The sequence below is a fragment of the Panulirus ornatus genome, chromosome 66 (genome assembly GCF_036320965.1).
Source record: "Panulirus ornatus isolate Po-2019 chromosome 66, ASM3632096v1, whole genome shotgun sequence".
NCBI classification, from domain to species: domain Eukaryota; kingdom Metazoa; phylum Arthropoda; class Malacostraca; order Decapoda; family Palinuridae; genus Panulirus; species Panulirus ornatus.
The window spans coordinates 2650552-2663564 of record NC_092289.1 but is presented as its reverse complement, the minus strand read 5'-3'; the positions used below and the strand labels follow the sequence as shown (position 1 = coordinate 2663564).

At 38.4% G+C, this 13013-nt stretch overlaps 1 protein-coding gene across 1 annotated transcript in view; it reads left to right on the top strand.

Moving 5' to 3' along the window:
* The window catches only part of LOC139746957 (putative pre-mRNA-splicing factor ATP-dependent RNA helicase PRP1), a 53873-nt gene extending 45745 nt beyond the window's left edge, over positions 1-8128 (top strand). Inside the window, exons 11-13 of the mRNA XM_071658655.1 lie at positions 79-269; positions 539-701; positions 3782-8128. Of these exons, the coding sequence (XP_071514756.1) occupies positions 79-269; positions 539-701; positions 3782-3909 (482 nt within the window). The 3' untranslated portion in view covers positions 3910-8128. The remainder of the gene's footprint in view (positions 1-78; positions 270-538; positions 702-3781) is intronic.
* Positions 8129-13013: the final 4885 nt, after the last annotated feature.

The window sequence follows — 13013 nt, the reverse complement described above, 5'->3', positions numbered from 1 at the left end:
TTTTAATATTAGTCATATGTATTTGGATCTTTACTAATTGCAATTCTTTTTTTCCTCTGATTAATTATACTCCGGTAGATATGGAGGATGTCCAGTGGTGCTACGATAACTTTGTCAACTACCGTTCCCTCAAGTCGGCAGACAATGTTCGTCAGCAGTTATCCCGTATTATGGACCGTTTCAGTCTAAAGCGCACATCTACTGACTTCAATTCCCGTGACTACTATATTAACATTCGCAAGGCATTGGTATCCGGCTTCTTCATGCAGGTAATTAAGCTACATCATTTTCAGGAAACTTCACCTAGTGATTTTTAGACAAGCTTGGCTTTACTGACTTGCAGCACTTAAGTTGTCAACTGAATACTAGGTGAAGATTATGTACAGCTCTCACTGATTTTTGTTAGGGTAGTAAGTTGTAAGCGGGTACAAAATGCTTAGAACAGGCTGTTTAGAACTTAGTAATTGTGGTTCATATGAGTGGGTTATTTTGCCATCTCTCTAAGTTTTAGAAATTTTATACTTTATTTTGTCTTCAGATTGCTCACCTAGAGCGTACTGGGCACTATATGACCATCAAAGATAATCAGGTGGTTCAGTTACATCCATCAACCTGTCTAGATCACAAGCCTGAATGGGTTCTTTATAATGAATTTGTCCTAACTACCAAGAACTACATTCGAACTGTTACAGATATTAAACGTAAGTGCTTCTAATAATTCAAAGCATTGCTCAGATTTATCAATAATGTTACATTGAAATGCATGGTGGACAGATGAGAGTAAACATGCTGCTGAAGAGAAGGAAAAGGCATTTGGTAGATTGCTCAAAAGAAACATGCCAGTGGAGGTTTAGCAGAGTAGGATAGGAAAATATAAGATGTGTAAGCATGATAAGAGGCTGATAGAGGAAAGGAAAGAAAGAGTAGAGAAAGATTTTGGAAGAAAGTTAAATGAAAAGTTTGGGGAAGTAAGAAATTGTACTGAGTTTGGGGAAAATAAGAAATTGTCCTAGAGTGAGGTGTAAAGGGGAAGAGGTGGATGTAAGAGTGAAAATACAGATGTGAAAGGTAAGGAAGGGGAGTTGCTGAATTAAAAGGAGGAAGTGAAAGGAAGATGAAAAGAATATTTTGAAGAACTGATGAATGTGGGAGAAGGTGAGGCTGCAATTGTTACATGCGCTGTTGTGGAGGATGGAAAGAAAAGGATACAAGTCAGGGGACTATAGCAAGAAGGGTGGTTGAAGGTAGAAAAGTCTCCTAGAATGGTTAGGATCACATCTGAATTGTTGAAGTATGGAGCAGAAAGTGTGTGAGAGTGGATGCATGGAAGCAGAAGGTTGTGTCTGAGGATTGGATGAAAGCTATTATTGTTCCTTTAGTGAAATGAAAAGGTACTAAGGATATATGTTAGCAATTATCAGGGAGTAAGACTTAAGTATACTAGAAGTGTATGCAAGAGTGTTGATTGATAGAATGGTGGAAGTGACTGAATGCAGAATAAATGAAGAGCAAGGGGGTTGAAGGAGAGGAAGGGGATGTATAGATCAGATTTTACAGTGAGAATGACTGTTGAAAAGTATTTAGCACAAGATAAGAAGCTGTATACATTTTTTTATGGATCTTAAAATTGCATATTACAAAATCGAGTGGAATGCTTTATGGGATGTGTTTAGGATGTAAAGGGTAAGGGGCAACTGTTGGATGGTGGTGTGGAAGCCTCTTTAGAGGAGCAGATGCATGCATGAGAATCAATAGAGAATTGAGCAAAAGTTTTGGCATGCTTTTGGGTGTGAGGCAGGCATGTGTGATGTTACCATGATGCTTTTAAATATATTTGAATGTGGAGGTGAATAGTGTGGCAGTTGATGGTATAATTGTGGGGCATGGGGTATTCAGTATATTGAATGGATATGGTGAACAGCTTGTGGAGTTGTGTGTTAGAATAGGACTGGCAATTAGGGATACTTGGTTTAAAAAGAGGGACATAAGTATTTATAAGTGAGTAGGAAGGATGGTCATTGGGCATTGTTGGATTATGTATTAATTGATAGGCGAGTGTAAAACAGATTTTTGGATGTAGATATGCTGAGAGGGGCAGTAGATGGGATGTCTGATTACTTTCTTAGGGAAGCAGTGGTGAAGAATTATAGAGTTTATAGGGAAAGAAGAAATGATATCCCTGAGAAGAGAATGGTGAAAGTATGTGACCTGGGAAAAGAGACTAGTGGGAAGAAATACCAGGAGAGATTGAGTGTTGAATGGCAAAAGGTGACAATAATGAAGCAGGTGGTGTTGGTGAGGAACGGGAGGTATTTAGAGAAGCATTGCTGGAATGTGCAAGAGATGCATATGGTTTGTGAAAGTTGGGAGGTAGGAAGATTGGAAAGGGTAGTGAGTGTTGGGATAAAGATGTAAAGTTGCAAGAAAGAGGAAAGGGAGGCATTTGGGTGGTACTAACAGGGAAGGAATGCATGTGATTGGGGATGCATAAGAAAAAGTGGAAGAATGTCAAGGGAAGATTCAGGTGTTGAAAAAGGGCAAGTGGGAGTTGGGGTATCATCAAACTTAAAATCTTCTGAGAGAGGTTAATAATATGCTGAAAAGAGAACAAATAGGAACATCAGTGAAGGGGGCAAAAGGGAAAGTGATAACAGATAGTGATGCAGTGGGGAGTTGGTTTGAATGTTTGATGATAGCGTGGTAGGTGTACTAGTACGGGATGATATGAAATGTGAGAGAGCCTTAGCGAGTGGTTTGGTGAAGAGAGAAAAAGTGGTGAAAGCCTTGCATAATATGAAATGTAGCAAGGCCAGTGGAGTAGATGATTTTGCTTTGATTGTATAAAGAAAGAGGGTGATTGTATTGTTGATTTGTTAGTTACAAGTTTCAGTGTATTTATGAATTATGGTGAGATGCCTGAGGATTAGCGTAATGCTTGTATTGTGCCATTGTGTAAGGGCATGGGGGATAAAGGTTAATGTTAAAACTATAGAGGTATACATTTGTTGAGTGTGCTAGTAAAGTGTATGGAAGGGTAGTGATTGAGGTTGGTGAAGACATGTTTAGAGCTTCAGATTGGGGAGGAGCAGTGTTGTTTCAGAAGCTTTAGAGGATGTGTGGATCAGGTGTTTGCTTTAGAGATTGGAGAATAGGGAAGGTTGGTCTGTGGCATGGGTGTATGATGTCACCATGGTTGTTTGAATTTATTTGTGGATGGGGTGGGGAGGGAGGTAAATGCGAGACTTTTGGGAGAGAGGAGTGAATATGCAGTTTGTAGGAGGTGAGAGGGCCTGGGAAGTGAGTCAGTTGTTGCTTTCTGATGATACAGCACTGGTGGCAGATTTGAGTGAGAAACTGTAGAAACTGGTTTCTAAGTTTAGGAGTGTGTGTGGAAGGATGATATTCTGCTGTATGAAAGAATTTCTCTAGTCCAACTTAACTATGTAAGCTATCCATCTTTAATACTATTATTGTAACCTTCATGAAATGGAGAAAACCTAAGGTTTTCACATCTTTACATAATATTTTAGTTACGACAAGCAGTCCATCAGGCAGAACTCTTGCATGTGGTTCTCTTACTTTCTTCATTCACCACTGCTTATCCCGTTGTCCTCCCTTACATGAATACCTTCATTTTATCATTTATCTTCATTTTTGATTATCTCTCAAATGTCTAATCTCATCAACATCTAATTATGCTTTCAAAATGCATTTATCAAAAGTAAGAATCTTACTTTAAATTGCATTGATATTCAGATATTATTTTCTTTTTTTTTTTCAGCTGACTGGCTGATCAGAGTTGCCCCCAACTACTATGACATGCAAAATTTCCCCCAGTGTGAGGCCCGACGACAATTAGAGAACATCTTGGCACGTTTGGAATCTAGACAGTTCAGAGAAGGATTCTAAATAGTTGTCAAATTGCAAAGGAAAAATCAGGTTCTTTTATTTTCATCTGTGTGTTTGATGTTACTGTTAAGTAACAAATAAATGTTGAAAACCCATCCAGTGAGCCATTATTATTTGGAAGAAATGCAGATAAAATATGAGAATTATAATTTTGTAGATGGGCGATAACTAACTAGATAATAGAATTTCCGTGGGTGGTATATAACCTTAAGATTTTTCATGTATTGAACATCACTTAATATTTGCAGTCACAACATGTTGTCTAAAGCATGTTTTACGGTGCACCAGTTTTGTGATCACTTACATACGAGAAACATGTTTAACAAAAGTGAGATTTGGAATAATGGTCAAGTTTTGTTTCATTAGTAATATATAGCAAAAAAAGGTACAAACTTTATTAAATTATAAAGAACAAAACTTGACCACAAATTGCGTATGATATATATATATATATATATATATATATATATATATATATATATATATATATATATATATGTATATATATATATATATATATGAGTATAAGAACACACAGTCACACACACACACACACACACACACACACGTGAGTGTAAGAACACACACACGCACACACGTGCACACACACGCTTTTTTCTCCCACCATCTTGCTCATGGAGCTAAGGAAACCAGCATGCATGGAATGTTATACAAAAGGTTGGGTTTTTTGGTCATCTCTTGTTTCCCTCGTATGTTACTTTTTCATTCATTATCCTGCAGACTGTCTTGAAGTTGCTATATATAAGATTAGAACAATTTTTCAGCTTCTACATGAATACCATTGATGGCTAATTGCGTAAAGGACTAGTGTTGGGTTTCAAGTTTCCAAGTGGGTCAGTGAAATGGGCTCTTTACTTAGAGGTAGTTGTCTAAAGAGTAATTACAGTCTTATTTGGAAGCAGTAATTTGAGCAGGTATGACATTCATTGGCTCTAATCTTTGCAAGTATTCCTCTTCTTGGTTAACTCTACTTTGAACAGGTTCAGTGCTGATATTCTTGGTGCTGTTTCTAATACCTTCCAGTTTATCACAGGATATTGTTTTGCATATGGCAAACAATGTCTTTTTTTTTTTTACCAGATACAAGTTACTTTTACTGCATTCACCACTTAGGTTGTAGCTAGATAGCAGTGCTAGACAGTAACATAGTTCTGTATTTGCACTGTGGTTGCTTGGCAGTAGTTCTAGTGCCTGTCTTGTACCTTTGTTACTTTTATTCCTTCAAGTATGGAAGCAAAGTATATGCAGAGGACAATCACATTGGTTATGATAGAATGCACTATTAAACTGAATACCTTCCATCTGTACATTATAGATGGTATGCACTATACAGAAGGATTTTCTTAAAAACCCTTCCCCAGGGTTGATATGAGTAGATTATTGTCTGTTTCCAAGAGTTGCAACATTATAGATGTAGGGAAGAATTATTTGTACTTTATAGATGGATTGTGGCATTAGCCTAGAAAGTTGATTGTAGATGTACAAATAAGAGTAATATCTCAGATAATTCGGGGGGTATTTGAAGATGAATGTTGTGAAGAACTTATCTAAATTTGTAATTTTTCAGTAGTTGGAGGCATCTTATTTGAGGCATGTTTTAATTCATTGGAGTATCATATCTCTGGATATGCAGATATAGTTACCCAAACCTTTCACAACATTTCATGTTTTTATTTCCAGTAAGAAAGATGAGCAGAATTCTAAGTGGGGGGAAATCTACATTTACAGTGCATGAGTGTGTGTGTGTGTATGATGACCCATTTGTACGGAAGAGAAAGAGTTCTGCAGTCATGAGTCCACTTCTCTACTACTGTCTAAGAACTTTTTAAACTTTTGTATTACGTCAGCATTCACAATATCTTGACATATTCCATTCTTTCACTTTTTCAATAGTGTATAAACTTCAGTAAACACATTGTAACATTTCTTGCGATAACCTCTGGTTACTCTCTATTTGTATCTCTCATAGTTGTATGGATGCTGTATCTGTATCATAAGGAGAGTCATACATTCATATATGTCATAACCTTGTATATATATCGTATCTTAACTGTATATATATACATTGTGCATATGTATACCCTAGTGTGTGTGTTTCTTTGCCCATTTGTATTTTATGGGAAGGGTTTTACCACTCTTGGGGCCCTATTTCTTGAATATTCTCTCCTGTCATACAGCTACTTATATTCATGTATGGTGTCTGCGTTAACCACATCCTCATTCATTTTATTCATCTGCCAATCTTATGCTGTAAAAGTGCTTTACATTTTTCTTTTTATGTCAGATTTCTTGCTTGGAACCACGATATATCCTCTAGTTGCTATATATATGTACATCTCTTGAACAACTATTGTTGTTGGTATAGGTCACCCCTTAATTCTGTTAAGATCTATGTTGCCTTCCTTTGGATCTTCTCAATTAGCTCTTTGCATTTTCTTAAGTTCAGTGACTACAGATGATACTGTGTTGTGTGCTGAGAGTGAAGAGGAGTAGCTGAGTGTTGTGTGTTCTATGATGTATGTAAGCTTATGGGTAATTGAAGGCAAATGCTGATAAAAGTAAAGTGATGGTATTTGAAAGAAGGAAAGTATCGATTTTGCAAAACCCTACTGAGTGAAAGAAGAAATTTCACTAAATTATGTTATAGATATGGGAAGAGAGAGACAGGATGAGGTGAGATAAGTCAAGTATTTAAGAGTTATCTTGGATGAGTTTGTTGATATGAAAGGAGAAATAAGGGAGACCAGTACTGGATGGAAGAGTCGTTGTGTCTCCAAATTGAACAGTGAAGAAAGGGTTAAGGGTCAACATAGTCCTCCCGTCCATGACTTATGCTGCTGGAACGTGGACATGGAATGAATCACAGAGGTCAAGAATCCAAGCTATGGAAGTGAGCTATTTAAGAAAAGCATATGGTATGACGATTGAATGAAGAAGGAAAGGAAGTGGTGTATGAGATTGGATATGGATATGGCAGGGAATGGAAAGGGTATGATTAGAGGGTGTGGTAGAGTGGGTGAACCATAATACTTTGAGGTGGATTTGGCATGTGGAAAGTAGGCAAGTTGAGTGTTTGATAGTACGATTAAAGATGTAAGATTAAAAGTGTGAGAGGAAGACCATCTGTAACATGGAGAAATAGAGTGGAAGAGTACTGGAGTCAGAGAACAGAGTAAAGTTGGAAGGATGCGTGGAAATGGCTTATGTAAGGACGGGGATAAGTGGAAACTTTTGCTGTGGCCATCTCCTTGATGAGAGTTCCCTGAGGTAAAGAGCATCAGAGATAGGGATAAATGGATGAATTGATAAATATTTCCTTATCCATTTAACTGAAAGTTATTCCCATATTTGCCTGTAGGCAGTTTGTATATGTGTATGTGACTACCAATTTGTAATTAGTAGTCTGTACAGTATGGGGAGAGAGTTTTACTCATGCAGCCGTACAATTTCTGTATGCTGTCTGCATGTACCATGGTCTCATTCATTATTACATTCATCCACCACTTACGTAATCTAAAAGTACTTGTTCATGTATTTTTAAACAAGTTTCTTGCTTGATTTGATGTTATGTCCTTTGGTTATTCTCTCCCATCTCTTTGGGACATTTTCTTTGTTTTTAAATCTTAAGGTTATGATCAGTTTAATCCATATTTTTCTCTCTTCTGTAGGCATATTAAGGCCTTTGGCCATTTTATGTAACTCCTACTCTTTGAATTCAAATTCTGATATCTTTGTTGCTCTTATTTTGACCTTCTCTGTTATCTCTCTCTATGTACATGTGTGTGTGTGTGTGTGTTGTAATGATAATAATTAATGGTTTTTAAACAAAACTGCAGCCAAAGGGTGAAATATTTAAGAGTAAATGTGTGTTTGGTGTTTATATATATATATATATATATATATATATATATATATATATATATATTTCCCTGGGGATATATATATATATATATGAAAATGAATCATGTCACATGGTAATACTGTAATTATACATTGATAATGTTAAGAGAGGAAGTTTAGGTTTTCATATATTTATTTGATATACTACCCAAGAAATATCATTCCCGCTGTGTCTTCGTTGAGGACACCTGTAGTGTATATTATGACGACTGATAATGGTAGTTCAGTTCTGAATTTTCTCAAATAGGAAAACAATTTGGTTTAGTATTCACTAAAGAATAAAAAGAATTTTTTAATATCTTGTTTTTTCTTTTAGAATTATAATAGAAATTAAATAAGTATACATACCAAATGGAAGGGAACACAGAATATAATGTCTTGAATTTTGTACCTTACAGACAGACATAGATGTAAATGAGATGAGAACTAAAAGCAAATAAAAAAACTGAAGGGCCTGGAAAGAATGATGTGTGTGATATTGTGCATTATTTTTCAACTGTTCTGTACTTTGTATTGTAAGAAAGTTTATGGTTATTATTTGTTTTACAGGGAAAGAGTTTTACATCTGTGTTGCCCTGTCTTCTTAACCTGTATATATTAACTGCCTTTGCTCCTGGCGTATGCCAGGTACCCATTATTTCAACCAGCCCCTAGGGGGGAATGGACAGCTGGTTGTACTATGGACTGGCTGCCAGAACCAGAATTCAAACCTATGTGGGTTTGATTCCATGTGGTCAGTGCATGCATGACGGTCAGTAACTCTAACCACTACACCACCAAGGTCTGTGGTTCTTTCTGTCTGTGCATGTTAAGGGTTACCAGATGCGTGACAACTAACCCCCATACACTTTTGTAGACACACTGAAGTTGCCAGATGCACTTCAAACTTCCATTCATAGTTGCTAATAATTTGTTCATTTTATTGACAGGATAGATATTGCTGGCTGCTGGAATGATGTATTTTTGGGCATTATTTTATGTATTAAGTGGTAAGGTATTAGGTTCAGTAGGGTTGAGGGACAAGTAAATTGGGAGGTGAGTTCGAATGGACAAAAACTGGAGGAAGTGAAGTGTTTTAGATATCTGCAAGTGGATTCGGCAGCGAATGGAACCATAGAAGCAGAAGTGAGTCAGGGTGGGGGAGGGGGGCAAAGGTTCTGGGAGCATTGAAGAATGTGTGGAAGGTGAGAACGTTATCTCGGAGAGCAAAAATGGGTATGTTTGAAGGAATAGTGGTTCCAACAATGTTGTGAGGCATGGGCTATAGATAGGGTTGTTCAGAGGAGGGTGGATGTGTTGGAAATGAGATGTTTGAGGACAATATGTGGTGTGAGGTGGTTTGATTGAGTAAGTAATGAAAGGGTGAGAGAGATGTGTGGTAATAAAAAGAGAGTGGTTGAGAGAGCAGAAGAGAGTGTTTTGAAATGGTTAGGTCACATAGAAAGAATGAGTGAGGAAAGATTGATGGGATATATGTGTCAGTTGGAGGGAACGAGAAGTGGGAGACCAAAGTGGAGGTGGAAGGATGGAGTGAAAAAGATTTTGAGCAGTTGGGTAGGGGGGTTTGAACATACAGGAGGGTGAAAGGTGCACAAGGAATAGAGTGAATTGGAATGATGTGGTATACTGAGGTCGACGTGCTGTCAATGGATTGAACATAAAGGAGGGTGAAAGGCACGCAAGGAATAGAGTGAATTGGAATGATGTGGTATACTGAGGTTGACGTGCTGTCAGTGGATTGAACCAGGGCATGTGAAGCGAACCATGGAAAGTTTTGTGGGGCCTGGATGTGGAAAGGGAGCTGTGGTTTCAGTGCATTACACATGACAGCTAGAGACTGAGTATGAACGAATGTGGCCTTTTGTCCTTTCCTAGCACTATCTCGCATGGGGGAGGGGGGGATGCTGTTTTCATGTGTGGCTGGGTGGCGACGGGAATGAATAAAGGCTGCAAGTATTGATTATGTGCATGTGTGTATATGTATAGGTCTGTGTGTGTATAGGTATAGGTATATATATGTGCGTGTGTGGACTTGTTTGTATATACATGTGTATGTGGGTGGGTTGGGCCATTCTTTCGTCTGTATCCTTACACTACCTTGCTAACGCGGGAGACAGCGACAAAGTATAATGAGTAAATAAATAATTAAGTGGTAAGGTTGTTCCAGCAATATGGTAGGACTGAAGCGGGGAAAATGGTAGGGATGAATGACTGGAACCACTGAATACTGCTGTAGAAGGTGTAGTGGCTTAGAAGGGAGTGGTGATGGTGAGAGAGGTATTCCCACGAGAGCAAGCACACAAGGGCCTGGAAGGCCTAAATCTGCTAGTTCTATATAAAAGGGGTGATCAGGTATGAATTACTAATAGTCTCACTCGCATATTTTCAATTTATGCATATATTTCATTGTGGACATATTCTTCATTGATAAATAGTAATGGTCATTCCCCATGTAGAGTAGTAGATGTATTCCCGGAAAGTGCTGCTTTAATTTGAACTTCTTTGAGTAAACCATTTTTCTTGTAGATGTCCATCATTTAAATTTGAGGCACATTTCAGTTTCAAATTTTTTGACCCACATATTACCCAAAAATTCTCAAATTTTACTTTTTTCTTCTAATTTTGCAGTAGCTGTAGTAAGTTAGAAATGCTGTGAAACATTGAAAAATAAGTAGGATGTGTAAGTTTGAAGGTGGTGGTGGTAATAATACGTAGTGTGTACGTAAAGTATTGTATATAAAAAAAATTCTATGCCCTAGAACTGGAGTTCGCCAAAAATGGAGACTTTTGCAGTGGCTATTCCCCTTGAAGGAGTTTCCAAAGGGAATTGGTGTCAGAGGTAGGGAGATGTAAAAAAAAAAACCCAGTACTGATTAGTTAGGCATTAGATCACTAATCTATTTAACCGATGCAGGTAGTATTGGGAGGGTTAGATATGGCTGCATGATGAGCCAGCACTTCAATGGTTGTCAAGTAACACTCCTATGGACCAGTTAGTTGTATTTTCCTTTTGGTTCGCCCACTTGTGGGCTGCTGGCATACTGTCTGCAAATATACAATCTGCAAACCCATGCAGTCTCTCCTTGTCACACATAACACTTGTAAACTCTAGTACTGCTTCATAACCTTGAGCAGCTCAACCTGAACAGGCCACTGGCAGAGGGCAACTCTTGTGCAGAGGTTCTTATCTAATATGTCTACTGATTACTTCTATCTAATGTTTTTGCTTAATGATCCTACCCACTACTATTACCTAATATTTCTACATAATGCTCCTGCCTAAATATCTATTGCTTCTCCCGTTTTGCCAAAAGGCAGGGTTAGCACATAGCACCCACCACAGAAAAAACAAGAATTACAAAGAATGAGCCATGAGTTAAGTATTGACAAGTGCTATGTACGACAAGGAGAGATCGTATGTTTCTGGACAGAATGCTAAAAGTCCAGAGGAGTGTAACATGACAACCACTGATGTGCTGACTCACTATGCTGCTGTCACTAACTCTCCCAATACCCAGGCGGGTAGTATAGGTAATAACCTCCCTGGTCATCGGCTGCCCACTAAGTTCTACTTTCCAACACTTCACTCATACAACTCATTCATCATAACTGTAGATTTTTTCAGTGAGCACTGTTTGCTAGCCCTGTCTTTTGGCAAAGTGTAGGAGCAATTGATAAAATAGTAGGTAGAAACATTAGACAGGAGCATTAGGTAGTAGTAGTAGTGGTAGATAGGAACATTAAGGTAGTAGTAGTAAGGTGGAATCTTAAGTAGAAGTCATAGGTAGGAACACTAGACAGGAGCATTAAGTAGTAGTAGATAGGAACATTAAGGGAGTAGTAGTAAGATGGAATGTTAGGTAGTAGTAGTTGGTAGGAGCCTCAGAAAACACTGTGCTAGAATTACCCTATACCAGTGGCCTGATGAGAGTAAGGCATTAAAAGGTTAAGCAGCAGCACTTGGAGTTCACCAATTATGGAGACTCTTCTTACCATGTCCACCCCTATGATGGAGTTTCCGAAGGGAATGGGTGTCAGAGATGTAGATAGATAGATTAGACATTCACGGAATTAAGGTTGAGAAGGCTGCATATGAAGGATTTTTAACATAATCTGAAGGAGCCATACATCTGCATAGGGATTAGTGCTCCATTATGCAGGCTTCTTGTACACTCTGAGCTTAAATTTTTCCCATTCACAAGGGTTTTCAGTATCCTAAAGTTTTCTTCCTGGGATGACAGTTGTTTCAGCTTCAGCCGTCTCTCAACCAACGTTACTAAATTTCCTGTCTATTTATCAATATATCTGATGCCCATTCCCTCTGGGAACTCCCATCAAGGGGGTGGCCACAGCATAAGTCTTCATTTATCCATGCCTTTACATGCCTCCCTTGCATACACCGTTCCACGCATTTTTCCTCCACTTCCCTTCCACTGTTTCTGTTACAATTATTTATTTATTTATTTTGCTTTGTCACTGTCTCCCTAGTTAGCAAGGTAGCGCAAGGAAACAGACGAAAGAATGGCCCAACACCCACCCACATACACGTTTATACATACATGTCCACACACGCAAATATACATACCTATACATCTCAATGTATACATATATATATACACACACAGACATATACATATATACACATGTACATAGTTTATACTGTCTGCCTTTATTCATTCCCATTGCCATCCTGCCACACATGAAATAACAACTCCCTCCCCCCACGTGTGCGCGAGCTAGCGCTAAGAAAAGACAACAAAGGCCACATTCGTTCACACTCAGTCTCTAGCTGTCATGTATGATGCACTGAAACCACAGCTCCCTTTCCACATCCAGGCCCTACAGAACTTTCTATGGTTTACCCCAGGCGCTTCACATGCCCTGGTTCAATCCATTGACAGCATGTCGACCCCGGTATACCACATCGTTCCAATTCACTCTATTCCTTTCACGCCTTTCACCATCCTGCATGTTTAGGCCCCAATCACTCAAAATCTTTTTCACTCCATCTTTCCACCTCCAATTTGGTCTCCCACTTCTCATTCCCTCCACCTCTGACACATATATCCTCTTGGTCAATCTTTCCTCTCTCATTCTCTCCATGTGACCAAACAATTTCAAAACACCCTCTTCTGCTCTCTCAACCACACTCTTTTTATTACCCCACATCTCTCTTACCCTAT